Source organism: Mobula birostris, chromosome 2, assembly GCF_030028105.1.
Source record: "Mobula birostris isolate sMobBir1 chromosome 2, sMobBir1.hap1, whole genome shotgun sequence".
In the NCBI taxonomy this organism is placed as follows: Eukaryota; Metazoa; Chordata; class Chondrichthyes; order Myliobatiformes; family Myliobatidae; genus Mobula; species Mobula birostris.
This window is the reverse complement of record NC_092371.1, coordinates 33,500,572-33,517,908: the sequence shown is the minus strand read 5'-3', so window position 1 is coordinate 33,517,908 and position 17,337 is coordinate 33,500,572. Positions and strand designations below refer to the sequence as shown.

The following is a 17,337-nucleotide window of genomic DNA, read 5'->3' as shown; positions in this document are numbered from 1 at the left end:
TGTTGTTTGTTGCTGTTCAACAGCGGATTCAGGTATTCTCTCCCAATGCTGCTGTGCTGCTTTTGTTACCCTGCACACATTGTATTTTCATTATATTAATGCTAAGTAATAATTTTTACTGTTAAGTGCATATGTATGATGAACAAGTCTTAGACAAAGTCTGCTTGCCAGTAGCATGTAAACAGAGTCGGAAATGATGGTGATCCCATGATCCATATATTACAAATACGGAAAAAAAAAGCAATTCCAGCCCCAAGCGTTTCTGATAAGGGGGTACTCAATCTCTATCTCCAAATCATGTCAAAAATCAAATAGTGCCCAATATTCATCTCCAATCTGAACTTCAGCTTCACTGATCAAAGGATCCAATATTTTGTTTTGACTCATGGCACAAAATCTCACCAACCATGTTTTCCTGAAACACTCTAATTAAAAGGGTCAACGCACAAAACTGCGTACTTTTTTGGTCTGCTCCCCAGAACTCTGTATTCCTACTGATCACAATGGTCATATTTAACACTGAGCCTTTTTTAATCTTCAATCACTTTTCCATACTCAAATCTGGCATCCTTTTGGGGATATCTCTCGGTACAGTTTGGAAATCAATCATAGGCATTGGAGGTAGTCGCAACGATCATACACAAGCAGGCACTTAAGTACTCAGTGTCCAGAATTTACAAGGAGTGTAACATTCAACTGATTGTGTGGAGCAATGTCTATGCAGGCTAGGCATCACTAAGATCATCAGAAATGATCAGTGGCTAACTTTGGACTGCTTATGTGGAAATATGAGATTGAATCTCACCAAGGCAAAAGGGAAGTTCAAAATTAATTATTTTAAAGAGTTCATTTTAAAAATAAATGAGTTTCAACAGTGGTAACCATGAAAGAATTAAATTGTCATTTCTGGTTAATAACTGCCTTCCTTGCCCTCTCTGGCCAATGGTAGGTCTAAAATCACATAAGATCAACTATGAACAGCTCTCAACAGTTCACAGGTAATTCTGGACAGACAACGAATGCAGGCTTTGCCAGCGACATCCTGTATGGGAATAACAGAAACATGATCTACAACCTCAAATACATGCTAGAACATGTGTTTGCCCATGAGAGCTGAGGATTATGGACATTTTTTGTAGTGTTTCTCTTTGCAAAAATATTCTAGAAACCTCTTGCTACGACCATCAGAAAGGAATCCAGGATCCTACTGCATAAATAGTTGGGATTCTGTGGTTACTGTTCTTCACCAGATATTTGTGAGTCCTTGAAAACACTTTGAATCCCTTCTCCCACTGTTACAGTATCTATCTTGAGAAAGTAGTATTTATTTGGAGATACAGGCCCTTACGGCCTACTGAGCCACGCTGCCCAGCAACCCACCGATTTAACCCTAGCCAAATCACACGACAATTTACAAAGAACAATTAATCTACTAACTGGTACGTCTGTGGACTGTGGGAGGAGATCTGAGCACACGAATGAAGCCAATATGCACACAGGAAAAATATACAAACTTACTTTTGGAGGATGCTGGAATCAAACTCCGAACTCCGACGTCCTGAGCTGTAATAGCATCGTGTTAACCACTGTGCCATCGTGGAGCCCCAGCATGATCCTATAAGAGCTGGGCCCTGAAACTGCAGCTGCAAGGCTATGTGTTGGCACTTTGGAGATCTTGCAATAGATGATTTGTATATAATTTAATCGTGTATTGAAACTAAATATGCAGAAAATACTATGAAATCCAACAGCACATTTCTGGGAAGCTGACAATTGGAGATTGTGACCTTTTTCTCACCTTTTAAAAACAACATTAGGTTCAAACTCTGAAACAACACTCTTTTAATTCCACTGAAAAATAAAAACTAAAAACTACAAGTCCATTCAATATTAATAGCCCCATCTGGTATATAGCTACAATTCAACACTGGCTCAGTAAAATGTAGTTTACGCTTTGCAAATTACCTTTTTTTTTGGAAGCAAGAACTGGAAGGACCACCAGCCACCTTGGGCAAAGTTTGGAACTTCTGACTTCTAGCAGAATGTGCTGTGCCACTTGTACAGTTTTATGGTCTGTCAGTAAAAAAGGCACCCATACCAAATTAATAATGAGGCCATTCAGGAATACAGTTTGCCCTCTTTATAACTTCAAATGCCAGAATGTAAAATTCCACATTATAACCATACTTACACTTTCTGTGTTGCAGGCTCATCTTTAAAAAACAGTTTCTCTTCTTTCAAATTGCCTTGGGTCCATAATCCATTGCATAAAGTGTGTTGTAAAATCCAAACAGTAGATGTTCTCAAATAATGGCAAGTGCAGCTAGCAAAGCATAACTAAGAGAATGCATTACCTTTAAATGTACGATGCTGCTTTAAATTGTCAAAATGTATTCTCCATTTGTTACCTAGTGAGATTTTTGTCATCACAAAATGCAAACAGAAAACCAATACCTAATCCTCCTAGGGTCTTGATTTTAAAAAAGACTACTAGTTTTTTTACTGTTAAATAGAGGACAGCCAGTAGAAAAAGATTTCTTTGCTACAAAGCTGTATTTCCAAAATGGCACTTAAATATTAGTAGTATATATCCTTTAACCAACCTGAATATTCAGGTGTTAAGTGCCAATCAAAGACATTTAATTATCCTTTACAGTTTTTAAATGGAAGCACAAAATAGTGCAGTTGATTTCAATAACTGATGAGCACCACAATGTTGATGAGATTTGATGCCCGTTGCTTCAAAAAAAAAGAAAAAAATACTCGCTAAAAAAAACTGCTGGCTAATCTGATCTCTACCTGGGTTCCCTCTTTGTGTAGTTCCTTTGTCAGCCCCAATGCTCTCTCTGAAGTGAAGAGCTCTTACTGTCTGAGGATTAGTTACCAAAGTAACACGAGTTGATTTTGAAAGATTACTGTTTAAGAAGATTTCTTCATTAAATCTACTTTGTAATGCAGGTTGAAGTTATAATTCAAGTCTAGCCACCAAATATGCTGAGCTGTAGATAGTTGGTGACCATCCATTTGCTCACTGTGATGTGGCTTCTTGAAATTACAGCTCTGTTAATCTTTCTGTACTTCGAGTGGTCTTGAGAATATGTAGTTGGATGTTGATAATCAGATTATATGGATTATCTTTATGCTACCTTCAGCCATTATGTTTCCTTGACAGCTTCGTCCCAGTGCAACAGTGTATGATCTCGCCAGAAACTTCCACTTGGAGGTTTCTTTATTTGAAAGGCTTGTAAAAGTCAACGTTCCATTCGTGCGGCTGGATTATCAGGTGAGAACAAGTGAGGTATATGCCAAAGAGTTTCATGACCCAAAAAAACATTGTTATTATGCTTTTTAAACAATTGAAAAACTGGCATTTTCTATTCACAACCTGAAAGTGAAAGGCCATCTTTAAGGTTTTAGGCAACATCAAGCCAAAAAAAAACATCTTTGGTACATTTCCAAGGATTGTGTCTTTATTAGAACATTATAAATAAGGGCACCTGGAGATTATTCGGCCCTTCGCACGAACTATGATACTAATTAAGATCATAATAGATCTTTCATTTCCTCACAATTTCCCTGCAATAATCCATACCATTGACTTCTTTAGCATTTGAAGATCTATTAATCTCCTGCCTTAAATTCACTGACTGAATCTCTACAGCCTTGTTGGCTAGATAATCCTAATGATTCACTGCCCTTCTATGTGAATAAATTTCTTTTTGAGTCACTCCTGGCAAGCCAACTCCATATTTTGAGATTCTAACTCTGGTTTGTGATACCCTGTCCTGGAGAAGCATTGACTCTGCATCTGTACAGATTACATTTTATGATGTGATATCTCTCATTGTTCACTCAGTTTCTTTAGGCAACAAACTCCTCTTAGTGATCAATATATTAAACCTTGGCTGCATTCCCATGATTGCAGATATTTTCTTCCTCGGGCAGAGAGGCTGGACCTGTTCACATTGTTCCAGATATGATCTCATCAGGGCATTATTTCATGGCAGCAACACCGTACTTCCCGGGGTTTCATATCTATGAAATGTCCTTGCAGAAAAGACTAGTGTACTGTTGAGCTTTCTAACTGCTTGATGTACTCTCATGTTAACTTTCAGTGGTCCATGAACAAGAGCACTCAGATCCACCTTTTAATTTCCCAACATATTAAAAATATTCATTTACTATTTTAATGGAGCAATATGAACACAAACAATTTACCCTTCTATTTTGAAGTTTAAAGGGTTGTCAGGCTGCCACATTAATTTAAAGTGAATACTGATGTTGCATTTATTAGTGATGATCTAGTTCTTATCCTCATCAATTATTCCACACTGCAGTGAGTATAAGGAGTTACATTCCCATGGTCTCCATGTCTACAGCACAGATTTCAGTCTAATGCTATCACTATACATTCAGATGGCCCAGCTCTGGAACAGAACCAAAGACCAACTACACCACTGAGAGAGCATCAAGTTCCTGAGTTGGCTTGATCGTCTCCTATACTGATGGTTGCTCTTCCAATCTAGCACAAGAATGACTTGGATACTTATAACAAAGTGAAATGTTTCGACTGTGTACCCACTGTGGATGATGTTTTTCAGTCCACTCCTCCCTTCATATGCCTTTTCTGAGCAGCTCCTAGATTACTTCCAGTTACAACATCCACATACTACACTCATTGATAACAATGTCCCACAGCTCCTTACCTGCTTCAAATTTGACTCAATCATGGTGTCTTAGTCAAGGCTACATAAGAATCAAGTCCCCAATTCACCAACCAAAGTCATCTCACCCATGACATCAACTTCTCCACCATTTGACATACTTCCTATACAACTTGTAATACCCATCTTCCCTTCATGATATGAGCCCTGCTCTATGTGGAAAGTTATCAATCGGACTAAGTGATGCATTGTTTTACAAAGATGAAGCCACGCCAGGTTGGAGTAACAACACCTTATATTCCGTCTGGGTAGCCTCCAATCTGATGGCATGAACATTGACTTCTCAAACTTCCACTAATGCCCCACCTCCCCCTCGTACCCCATCCGTTATTTATTTATATACACACATTCTTTCTCTCTTTCTCTCTCCTTTTTCTCCCTCTGTCCCTCTGACTATACCCCTTGCCCATCCTCTGGGTTTCCCCCCCTCCCCCTTTTCTTTCTCCCTGGGCTTCCTGTCCCATGATCCTCTCATATCCCTTTTGCCAATCAACTGTCCAGCTCTTGGCTCCATCCCTCCCCTTCCTGTCTTCTCCTATCTTTTTGGATCTCCCCCTTCCCCTCCCACTTTCAAATCTCTTACTAGCTCTTCTTTCAGTTAGTCCTGACGAAGGGTCTCAGCCCGAAACGTCAACTGTATCTCTTCCTAGAGATGCTGCCTGGCCTGCTGCGTTCACCAGCAACCTTGAGTTGTGTTGGTTGAATTTCCAGCATCTGCAGAATTCCTCGTGTTTGCATTGTTTTACAAAGAAAGATTAAGAAGCTCGAATTCTATCTGCCTCAGTTTGCAAGTGTGATGTGATTGAAGCAGACAAGATATCAGAACACATCCTTTCTTGCCACTGAGATTGAATTGACTGGTCCGCATTTGCTGATCTCATTCCCCATCATTTTGATTTGAACAATAGTGTTAACATTTTACCTTTTGTGAATTGTCTAGTAGAGCACTGTATAGAAGGAGACGACAAGAACACCAATTTATGTTACAACCAGATTACCCATGATCTTATTGAGCAGCAGAACCTACCTGAGATGCCAAATGGTGTACTTCTACTCCTGCTTCATACACATATTTATAATGAAGGGTTAATTCTTTTTGCAGCATCGTATGAGACCAGAAATTGCTGAGCTTTTAACTCCTCACATCTACGAGCACCTGGAGAATCACCCATCTGTAATGGATTATGAAAACATTAAGGTATATTTTTTACATTAGCGAATAGTACATATTCAGGGGAATAAAATGAGTGAAAATGAATAGTGTTTACTGTTACTTCAATGATTTATTGATTCACTGACAAACTTACTATTACAAAAGTGTCTTCTCATTTCAGTCACTGGGAAATCAAAGAAGTATATTTAAAATAAAATACCCAGTTCTGCAGCTCATTGTCCTAGATTTGACCCTGCCTCCTACACACTAAATCATAAATTAGTCCATATAGCAGTGGGTATAAGGATCAATAATTAAAATAAGTGCAGCCACCTAAATTTTTGATGCCTGGTGATTAAAGCTGACTTGTTTAAAAATTTCCCTGGGTTGTTTTCCCCTGGTTTCCATATCTAAAACACAGATTTTAGTCTGACGCTACCACAATAAAGTCAGATGGCCCAGCTCTAGAATAGAACCAAAGACCAACAACACATTATGCTCCGGTGTCAGCTTGATCCTCTCCTATACTGATGGTTGCTCTTCCAATTTAGCACCGCAAGAAGGAAAGATTGAGAGGCTGGAGTTTGCAAGTGTGATGTGATTGAAGCAGACAAGATATCAGAACACATCTTTTCCTTATCATTGTCCCTAAAAACTTTCTTACCATTAAGATTAAGTTGACTGGTCTGTATTTGTTGGTCACATTCCCCATCCATTTTATTCAAACAATAGTGTAACATTTTACCTCTTGCGAGTTGTCTGGTAGAGCACTGTATAGAAGGAGACTGGAGGAACACCAGTTGATGTTACAACCAGATCAGCTGCGATCTTACTGGATAGCAGAAGAGCAAATCATCCTAAGGAACATAACCCACAGGAGACTAATTGAAAAATCCAGAAATACTGACTAGAAATTGTCATGAACACTATTTCAATGCTGAAACAGGCCAACACTTGCTCACCCTGACACATAATACACAAACACAACTTCTGGCATCTCCATTGAGATCCTGTCACTAAGTACATCTTTCCCTCCACTGCACTCCCCCCTCCACTCTCTGGAAGGATCACTATCTATGTGACCCTTTTGTACCTTTTCCCTACCTCGCTGAGCTCCCTGCTGGCACTTGTCATATTTGTATGGATAACAGGCAGGACAAACAAAAAGAGTCAGGATAGACAGGAGATGTTGCTTACATGGATTTTCTGAAAGCTTTTGACAAGGTGCTACACATGAGGCTGCTTAACTAGAGCCCATGGTATTATGGGAAAGATACTAGCATGGATAGAAGATTAACTGACTAGCAGGAGGCAAAGAACAGGAATAAAGAGGACATTTGGCTGCCGGTGACTTATGGTGTTCTACAGGGGTTGGTGTTGGGACCGTTTCATTTCACATTAAATATCAGATTTGGATGATGAAATTGATGGCCAAATTTATGGATGATATGAAGATCAGTGGAGGAGCAGATAGCCTGCAGAGGACGTGAGTAGAGTGGGCTAATGGGCAAGGAAGTGGTAGATGGCAAACAGTGCAGGGAAATGTATGGTCATGCACTTTAGCAGAAGGAGTAGAGGTGTAGCCTGTTTTCTAAATGTGGAGAAAATTCAAAGATCAGAGGTGCAAAGGGATTTGCAGATTGAGTTGGTGGTAAGGAAGGCAAAGAGAATGTTGGCATTCATTGTGAGAGGACTAGAATATAAAAGCAATGATGTAATGCAGAGGCTTCATAGGTCATTGGTCAGACTGCGCCTGGAGTATTCTTGGGCCCCTTAACTAAAAAAAGATATGCTGGCCATTGGAGAGGGTCCAGAAGAGGTACATGACAATAATTCCAAGAGTGAAACGGTTAACATAACAAATGTTTGATGACTCTGGGCCTGTACTCGCTGGAGTTTAGAAGAATGAGGGGAGATCTTGGTGAAACCTATCGAATTTTAAAAGGTCTAGCTAGAGTGGATGTGGACAAGATGTTTCCTATAGTCAGGACTAGAGGGCCCAGCCTCAGAACAGAGGGATGTCCATTTAGAACAGAGATGGCGAGGAATTTCTTTAGCCAGAGGGTAGTGAATCTGTGGAATTCATTGCCATAGATGGCTGTGGAGGCCAAGTCAATGAGTATGTTTAAAGTGGAGGTTGATAGTTCTTGATTGGTCATCTTGTTAAAAGTTACGGGAAAAATGGAGAATAGGATTTAGAGGGATAATAAATCAGCCATGATGGAATGGTGGAGAAGACTGGATGGGTCAAAAGATCTAATTCTGCTTCTATGTTTTATTTCCTTAAGTCCGACACCTGCCCCTACACCTCCTTCCTTACCAACATTCAGGGCTTCAAGCAGTCCTTCCAGGTGAGGCAACACTTCACCTGCAAGTGTGTTAGGGTCACCTATGGTATCAGGTGCTCTGCTCCCAATGTAGCCCTCTCTACCTTTGTGACACCCGATACAGATTGGGGTATGACTTCATTGAGCACCTTCATCCTATCCAACACGAATGGCGGGATCTTTCAGTGGCAACCCATTTCCAGTACAACGTATCCTCTACTGCATTGATGATGCTCAACGACGAGGGGTTACCATATTCCATCTGAGTAGCGACCAACCTGAATGGCATGAGCAGAGATTTCTCTAACTTTTGGTCATCACTGCCCCAACCCCCTTCTCTGTTTGTCCATTCTCCATTTTAGTTACCTTTTTCCATACTCCCTTTCCACTGCCCATCGCCTCCCTCTGTTCCCCTCCTTTTTCCCTTCCTTCCATGATCCATCAACCTCTCCTATTAGATTCCTCCTTCTTCAACCCACCTCTTCCACCTATAACCTCCCAGCTTCTTCCTTCTTCTCTCCTTCCACCTCACTTCTGCTCCCTTCCATTCCAATCCTGATGAAGAGTCTCAGACCGAAATGTTGACTGTTTATTCCCCTCCGGAGATGCTGCCTGTCTTGCTAAGTTCCTCCAGCATTTTGTATATGTTACACATAATACACAAGTTCAGTAATTTGACCTAACTTGTGTACCTAATTTTATAGCCAGAACAGTTTAATTTCAGTTGAGGAAATGCTATTGAACACTTGGTAGCCTGGGCTGTAATGGAATTAACTAACCCTCAAACTTTGAGTGTGTCACGCTTCTGCAAAAAGTTAATTGGATAAGTAGACAAGTTTATAATTGTCCAGTTCAGGTTAAGCTATACAGAACAATTTTAGTTGATCATGATGATCTTTACGTTTTTTTTTAACCTCTCTTCTCGCTCCACAATTTTTCCACAGGGAATTTCAACAAATCTGTTCTTTGTAGAACATGATTTCCCCGAAGAAGAAATCCGGGAAGGCAAAAGCCATCAGAATCGGCACGAAGCCGCTTTTGTTGTTGCACTCTGTCACTATCTCATCTGCCAGGATTACTCTCCTTCTCAGATCACAATCCTCACCACCTATACAGGGCAACTCTTCTGTCTGCGCAAAATGATGCCTTCTGAGAAATATGCTGGTGTGAAAGTTCACGTGGTCGACAAATATCAGGGAGAGGAGAATGACATCATTCTGCTCTCTCTGGTAAGAAGCAATGAATCAGGCAAAATTGGATTTTTGCAAATAGCAAATAGGGTCTGTGTGGCACTATCAAGGGCCAAGAAAGGTCTTTACTGCATAGGAAACATGAGTATTCTAGCAAATGTTCCTCTATGGAGCAAGATAATGCATACCTTGCGTGCAAGAGGCAATATTGGTCGTGCACTGTTACTATCTTGCCAGAACCACCCCAAAACAAAGACCTTAGTGTCCAGAAAGGAGGATTTCAGCAAAGTGCCTGAGGGAGGCTGCTCCCTGCCATGTGAGTACAGGCTGGACTGTGGTCATGTTTGCACAAGGGCATGCCATCCATATGATGTGGACCACAAGAAATTTGATTGTTTGAAACCATGTCAGAAAGTGATTTGTGCAGTTGGGCATAGATGTACAAAACGATGCTATGAGAAATGTGGCAAGTGTGAAGTAAAGGTGGAGAAGATCATTCCTAAATGTGGACACTTGCAGCAAGTGCCTTGTTTTAAGAACCCAGCAGATTTTTGCTGCAAAGAACCTTGTTCAAAAATACTTTACTGTGGACATGAATGTACTATGTCCTGTGGAGAGAAATGTGCAAAATGCAAGAAGCAAGTTGCAATAACCTTAAAGTGTGGTCATGTCCAAGAAGTAGAATGTTACATAAAAGAAGCTGCAAAGATTGGGAACTGTGTTCCTTGCAAACAAAAATGTAATGCTATCTTGGACTGTGATCATAACTGTCCTGGATCCTGCCACCTTTGCTACGAAGGTCGCTTTCATGAGAGTTGCAAACAGCCATGCAAGCGTTTGCTAATTTGCTCCCATGAGTGCTTAGAGCCCTGCACAAAACAATGCCCTCCATGTCAAAGGCTCTGTGAAAATCTGTGCAAGCACAGCAAATGTGGGAAGAGGTGTGGGGCTTCATGTACTCCGTGTGTAGAGCCTTGTGAGTGGGCATGTAAGCATTATAAATGCCGAAAGCTCTGCTCAGAGCCATGTGACAGGCAACCTTGTAATGAGCCTTGCAAAAAACTGCTGAAATGTGGGCATCCTTGTGTCGGACTCTGTGGTGAACCATGCCCAGGTAAATGTCGTGTTTGTGACCGTGCTGATCTCACTGAAATTTTTTTTGGTACTGAGGAAGAACCCGATGCCAGGTTTGTTCAACTGGAAGACTGTCACCATGTTTTTGAAGTAACTGGTTTTGACCATTACATGAATGATGGTGAGGGGGAAAGCAGTGATACAGTTATAAAGCTGAAAAGCTGTCCAAGATGCCAAACTCCCATCAGGAAGAATCTGCGTTACGGAGCAATGATAAAAAAGAGCCTCTGCGAAATTGAAAAAGTAAAGAAGCTTGTTCATGGGGATGTAGAAAAAATCAAGCAATGTGCAACAGATTTGATAGTTCAACTAAACACATACTCCATCATAGCTGAACAGTTTCCAAGTCTGTATGAAGACTTGCTCTCTTCATTGCAGTCATCTGGAATGTCACTGTATAGTCTTTCTGTCATTGAAAATAAAATTTCGTTTCTTTACAGACTTGCTAAACTTAAAAGCCAAGAGGTGAAATTAGATATGTCTATGAAAGAAAAGTTTAATACTAAATTATATGAGTATCTAACTTGGATAGGCAGACGTCGAGAACGATTTACAGAACAGGAGCTTAATGACCTGCAAAGTGAAATTCAAAGGCTTACATTCCTTGTTGACCTCTATGTTCGGTGCAGTAAGGCATCAGGGAAAAAACTGGACTCTTCAACAGAACAGACTGTTGCACGTGTGCAACACATCCTTGAAGGCACAAGGAAATTTACCAAAGGGGATGAAAAATTAGTTCAAGAAAACATGGAAAAATTAAAGTTGGCTCTGCCCGAAACTGCTCTTGGCATTTCTGATTCAGAGCGAGTAATGATCGTTAAAGCAATGGCCCTTCGTCAAGGTCATTGGTACAAGTGTCCAAATGGTCATGTCTATGTTATCACAGAATGTGGAGGTGCAATGGAAAAAACCAAATGCCCAGATTGCGATGCAATGATTGGAGGTACCAACCATGCTTTGGAGCATAGCAACCAAGTGGCTACAGAAATGGATGGAGCTCAATATCCTGTCTGGTCAGATACTGCAAACAATATGTTGAATTTTGGAGAACTTGCAGAATTTTTCTGAGAGTAAGCAAGGGTTCTCATTCATTCCTATGCATAAAATCTTGGAGTGTTTACAGAATCTTGTGGTGACTTTGCAGAACTTTGATGATGCTGTTGCAAGGCATGAATATCAGGCTTCATTTTATCCAGGGGCTGTGCCGTGTGTTTTATCCTTTGCAAATTGAAAGCAAAATTGATTAGGTTGAATTACAATATGTTTTGGATTAAGTTTGTATCTTGTGTCTTGAAACAATTGCATTTTAGTATAATTAAATATCGGTCATATGTTTAAAATGTCTTTAATCTAGAAATGATTCGAAGTTTGTATGTGTTGCAGTCAATGTTGATCTGTAAACCCAAAACAAATTAAGAGTAGGTGGACCTCCTATTCATTGGTTTTTCACTTTGTACTCTAATTTTATGTTTTGCTTTTACTTGTCATTAAAATGCAGCTTTCATAGTTTATATTTCCTCTGGAAGGTAATTGACTAGTTTATTGCAAAAATGCACACTTGGAAACTGAGGGACTAACTAGGTTTGTATAGTTGATTTTATCCTTTACAAATGAATGCCACTGTCCCTCCTACTGATGGTAAATTTGCAGCCATCATCCACAGGAAACAGGAAACTCAGGAAATTTCAGTCTAAATACTGTATAATCTGGAGGAGCCTGGGGAAATCCCTGTCAAGAGAAGCCATGCTCCTGCCATTCATTGGGATATTTGGGCAGCATTCTCTATGCCGAGCCTCCTCTTCACCTAGAAGTAGGTGAGGTAAATCTGTCAGCGAAAGTGGTGGCGAGGAAACAATGTGGTTGTGCAGTGAACCAACAAAGATGAAGGACTTTTTTCATCTGAATTATACTCGGACTTTTTTTTACCGAGCAAGTTTCATTCTGGCTTGTATACAGCTCTGAAGCAGCTCCTTAGCAAAGGATTTTCTTCATGAAAATTACCATATCAGAAGAACAAAAATTGGGTATACCAGGAGGCTCCCAGCTTGTGGAGTTTTAAGTTATTGTGGTGAGAATAACAGACCCCACTTTCTACAAATCTATTTTTGCACATCTTTTGAGTCCACTTAGTGACTGGAAGGCCAAAAGATCTCATGGCTCAGTTGCTGAACACCTCACGCTTGCCTCATGGTTGAGTAGCTAAAGTCTGCAAATGTTGCATCTTGACGTTTAATCCAGGAGTAATAGACCAATGCTCTACTAAGTCAATTGAGATGAATATGTTAGGAGTAGGTACCAACCCAGTTGATGAGGTCGTTATATAAAGAGCTGCAATATGCAAGGCTTCAGGAACATTTAAAGGAAATTGGACAAACATTGTTTAGGGAAATATGCACCTATTGAAGTGCTAGTACATCTCTAGAGTTTGAATATTAATGTTTGTAACCCTAGGACATGGTTACCTTTCAAAACATTGGCTGTCATTGACAAACCATTCAAGGAGATACTGCAGCAGCATTGTAGGAAAATGGTTATCTTCTGTCAGTATTAACCTTCATCCCACAGAAAGTGAAGAATCTGGTTTGTTCCGATTATTGGTTGTGTGAATGATTTCTAATCACCTTTTTGTGGTTTTAATGTAAAGTTATTAACTTTTAGCAGATTTTGTTTTGCCATAGATAATTTTGTTAGAAACCTTAAAGCTGTTTGTCAGATTAAACCGTTAATTACAGAATTGCTTGCGCCCAATATTCAATGTCCCTCAAAAATGTAAACAAATAAAATTACTTTAATAAAACTTCTGGAGTCAGTGAAAAGAATGCTAAATTAACATTGGTTTCAAAAAATGGTATCAATGAAAGAGAAGTGATATTTTGCATTGTGGTGTCAACTCCTTTGTGGGCAAAAACCAGACTTGCTCCATGTGTGCCAATCTTTATTGGCTCAGTTTGGTCCTAATATATTGACCGTCTGAAATTCAGTATAGTTAGCATTTATTATCAAATACGCAACAATGCGAAGCAATGTTACATTCCCTGATATTTGCATGGTAAAACAGTGAAACAGCTTTCACAGGACATTTAAAAAAACAAATAATCAGTTGCTTAGTCCGAAGAATTTCTTTAAGGAGAGCTCAGATGAGCTTGAAAAGTGGATCTGCCAGGAAGCCCTGCTACGTTTGCAATGGGAATCATTTGGCACTAATATGATGGTTCAGACTGTGCAACACAAGAGTATTTAATCTGTATGTGCAGGCAAAATTTAGCAAAGCAAACCAAAATGGTGCCATCAGTATTCCAGTGGCAAGGGAACAATTAGATAAACACTCAAGAGACATATATTGCATTGAGCAATTAGAGGTGCATTTGAGGTGGAAAGAGTAAAAAGCAGAGTGATTTCAAAATGGAAAAACAATTAACAATTATCAAAATATCAACATAAACATTGATAAAATCAACTGTTGAAAAGGCATACATAAGCAATGGAAGAAAAATGTTTATACAGAGAAAGTTTAATATCAGAACCTTACTGCTGGAGGAGGTGGTGGAATTGAATACAATCACTATATTTGAGGTAATTTAGAAAGGGAGGTGTAATAGAGAAGGTATGAAAGGAAAACCTTATGTGACCAATGACTAAAAGTGACAAATTGTTATCAACGTTGTGGCTATCCCTCGAGGTCGAGGATGATCGTCTTCATTCTGAAGAGGAGGCCCGCAGATTGAAGACGCCTAAGCGTGTATTTGTTTAACGTGTACTTGATGTTGCACTCCAAGAAGCACATGATACTTCACAAATCAACTGATTCCAATGGCATGGAAACCACGACGATTGGAGCTGATGGATTTGTTGCAGCCTTCACCCGCCTTCACAGCAGTTGATTTCGAAGTAATTTCATCCGCCTGTTCCACCATTGAAGTCTTGGTTGGATTGTTCTTTGTCAGGGACCTCACCCTCGACCTTACCACCATGGGTGACCCTACCAGGAGCATAGCTCGAGATGGCATTGCTCTCGGGATCATAGGACCACACAAGCTTCTCCACCACGACAAGGTGCCAATCCACGGAGAGAAAATAGTTATATTTGAGAAGGAGATGTTGGTATATATTTGTGATTACGAGGTTTCACTGGATCTTGTTGGGAAGACGATCCACAGTGGTTACTAACCACAAGCCTTTTGTGACCATGCCCTGACTGTTCGGCTGTTATCATGATGATGGCCCGTCTCAATCAAAAGGATTATGATGTTGAGTACAGAGCATCAATACTAAATACCTTATTGACATTATCTTACAACGAAGCAATGACAAATGCAGGTAATGAAATTTATAGTCTGAAAACAATATGAGCTATTTTTCCTGTCAAAGCAGGTGGAGTTACACAAGGGGATGTGATTTTTGAGTCAAGTGCATGGATGCATGTTAAGATACAGATTGATTTAGACACAAGTCCGGGTGAAGGCATGAATTATTTCAATGATAAATCTGTCTACCAACCAAGATTGCATAAAATGAATACATTGGATGAGATACCTGGAAAGAATTCCAGATGGAACACCCAGGTGTGATGAATGTGGAAACAGTGGTTGGATGATTTTACTTTTCTAATATCGTACAGGAGGCTGAAGCATTAGGTGTAGCTTCTATCAAGACTGCAAAACAGAACTTTCTAGAACACTAGTTAAGACTTGGAGGTAGCCTGCAGGCCTACTTCTAAACAAATGTTGACATTTTGCAGTACTATTTAACAGCCATTCAACGTGGTTAGAAAGGAAGCATTCAAGGTTGTTATAACACCACACAACATATTTAGAGTTGCTATCAATCCTACATTATACAGGACTTAAAATATCTAAAAGGAAAATATAATGTCCCATGTAACACTGATCCAGGGCTCCAATTTTCTATGAATCCAACACAGATATTGGAGGGAGGGACATTAATTCCTCAGACTACCACAATTCTTTAAGAGCTGAGACTGGACTCTACTCACTGTTTGCTTGCTTGCTATGGCCAGATCATCAGTGACCAGCGCATTAAAGACTGGCCTAGTCAGGATACTGAGCTGGTGGTAGACCTGAGGAGAGCTAAGGTACCGGTGACCCCTGTTTCCATCCAGGGGGTCAATGTGGACATGGTGGAGGATTACAGATACCTGGGGATACGAATTGACAATAAACTGGACTGGTCAAAGAACACTGAGGCTGTCTACAAGAAGGGTCAGAGCCGTCTCTATTTCTTGAGGAGACTGAGGTCCTTTAACATCTGCCGGACAATGCAGAGGATGTTCTACGAGTCTGTGGTGGCCAGTGCTATCATGTTTGCTGTTGTGTGCTGGGGCAGCAGGCTGAGGGTAGCAGACACCAACAGAATCAACAAACTCATCCGTAAGGCCAGTGATGTTGTGGGGATGGAACTGGACTCTCTGACGGTGGGGTTTGAAAAGAGGATGCTGTCCAAGTTGCATGCCATCTTGGACAATGTCTCCCATCCACTACATAATGAACTGGGTGGGCACAGGAGTACATTCAGCCAGAGACTCATTCCACCGAGATGCAACACAGAGCGTCATAGGAAGTCATTCCTGCCTGTGGCCATCAAACTTTACAACTCCTCCCTTGGAGGGTCAGACACCCTGAGCCAATAGGCTGGTCCTGGACTTATTTCCTGGCGTAATTTACGTATTACTATTTAACTATTTATGGTTTTATTACTATTTATTATTTATGGTCCAACTGTAATGGAAACCAATTTCCCCCGGGATCAATAAAGTATGACTATGACTATGACTTCAACATGTACTTTCTATGAACCCTGTAAAAGATGTTCTGAGTCACTGCTTTGCTTTGGCCTTCCTCTCAGACCTACTTTTGTTTGAGGTAGGCACATGTCCACTCAGTGGTCACTTTATTAGGTACACCTGTACACCTGCTCATTAACGCAAATATCTAATCAGCCAATCATGTAGCAGCAACTCAGTGCACGGTCAAGAGATTCAGTAGTTGTTCAGACCAAACATCAAAATGGGGAAGAAATGTGATCTAAATGACTTTGACAGTGGAATGATTGTTGGTGCCAGGCAGGGTGGTTTGAGTATCTCAGATGTTGATGATCTCCTGGAATTTTCACACACAACAATCTCTAGAGTTTACAGAAAGTGGTGGAAAAAAAAACAAAAATATTAAGTCAGCAGCAATTCTGTGGGCAAAAATGCCATGTTAATAAGAGGTCAGAAGAGAATGACCAGACTGGTTCAACAAGGAAGGTGATGGCAATTCAAATAATCACGTGTTACAACAGTGGTGTGCAGAAGAGCATCTCTGAGTACACAACACATTGAACTTTGAAGAGCAAGGGCCCCAACAGCAGAAGACCACAAATGCACACTCGATGGCCACTTTATAAGGTACAGAAGGTAGCTTATAAAGTGGCCACTGAGCATATATTAAGTAGAGGGATTTTGCCAGTTAAAAACAAAGCTCGGTGATTTGAATGAGCAAATATGTTCTGTGTGGAAGAAAATATCGCTTTTAGTTTGTCATGAATGGTTTAGACTACTGTCCTTTTTCAATGGGCATTCTAACAGATTTTGTACTATTTTTTATTTTCCTCTATTTCTTATATAGTAATGTCTATGGGACTACCGAGAGATTGGACCAGTGACCATGTTCTACCCTGGAATCCTCTGTAATACAAAGGGGCTTGCTGTAGCTCCACACAAGAAGGCTCTTCCATAAATCCTGCCCACATCTTATCCTAGCCTGAATCTGTAATAAGCCTTAGATTAATGATCGGAAACATTAATATCT

At 40.3% G+C, this 17,337-nt stretch overlaps 1 protein-coding gene across 3 annotated transcripts in view; it reads left to right on the top strand.

The window, feature by feature from the left end:
- znfx1 (zinc finger, NFX1-type containing 1) overlaps positions 1–13,325 on the top strand; it is a 51,362-nt gene extending 38,037 nt beyond the window's left edge. For all 3 annotated transcript variants that reach the window (XM_072239744.1, XM_072239737.1, XM_072239751.1), the window contains exons 12-14: positions 3,173–3,283; positions 5,827–5,922; positions 9,149–13,325. In XM_072239744.1, the coding sequence (XP_072095845.1) occupies positions 3,173–3,283; positions 5,827–5,922; positions 9,149–11,596 (2,655 nt within the window). In that variant the 3' untranslated portion in view covers positions 11,597–13,325. The remainder of the gene's footprint in view (positions 1–3,172; positions 3,284–5,826; positions 5,923–9,148) is intronic.
- Positions 13,326–17,337: the final 4,012 nt, after the last annotated feature.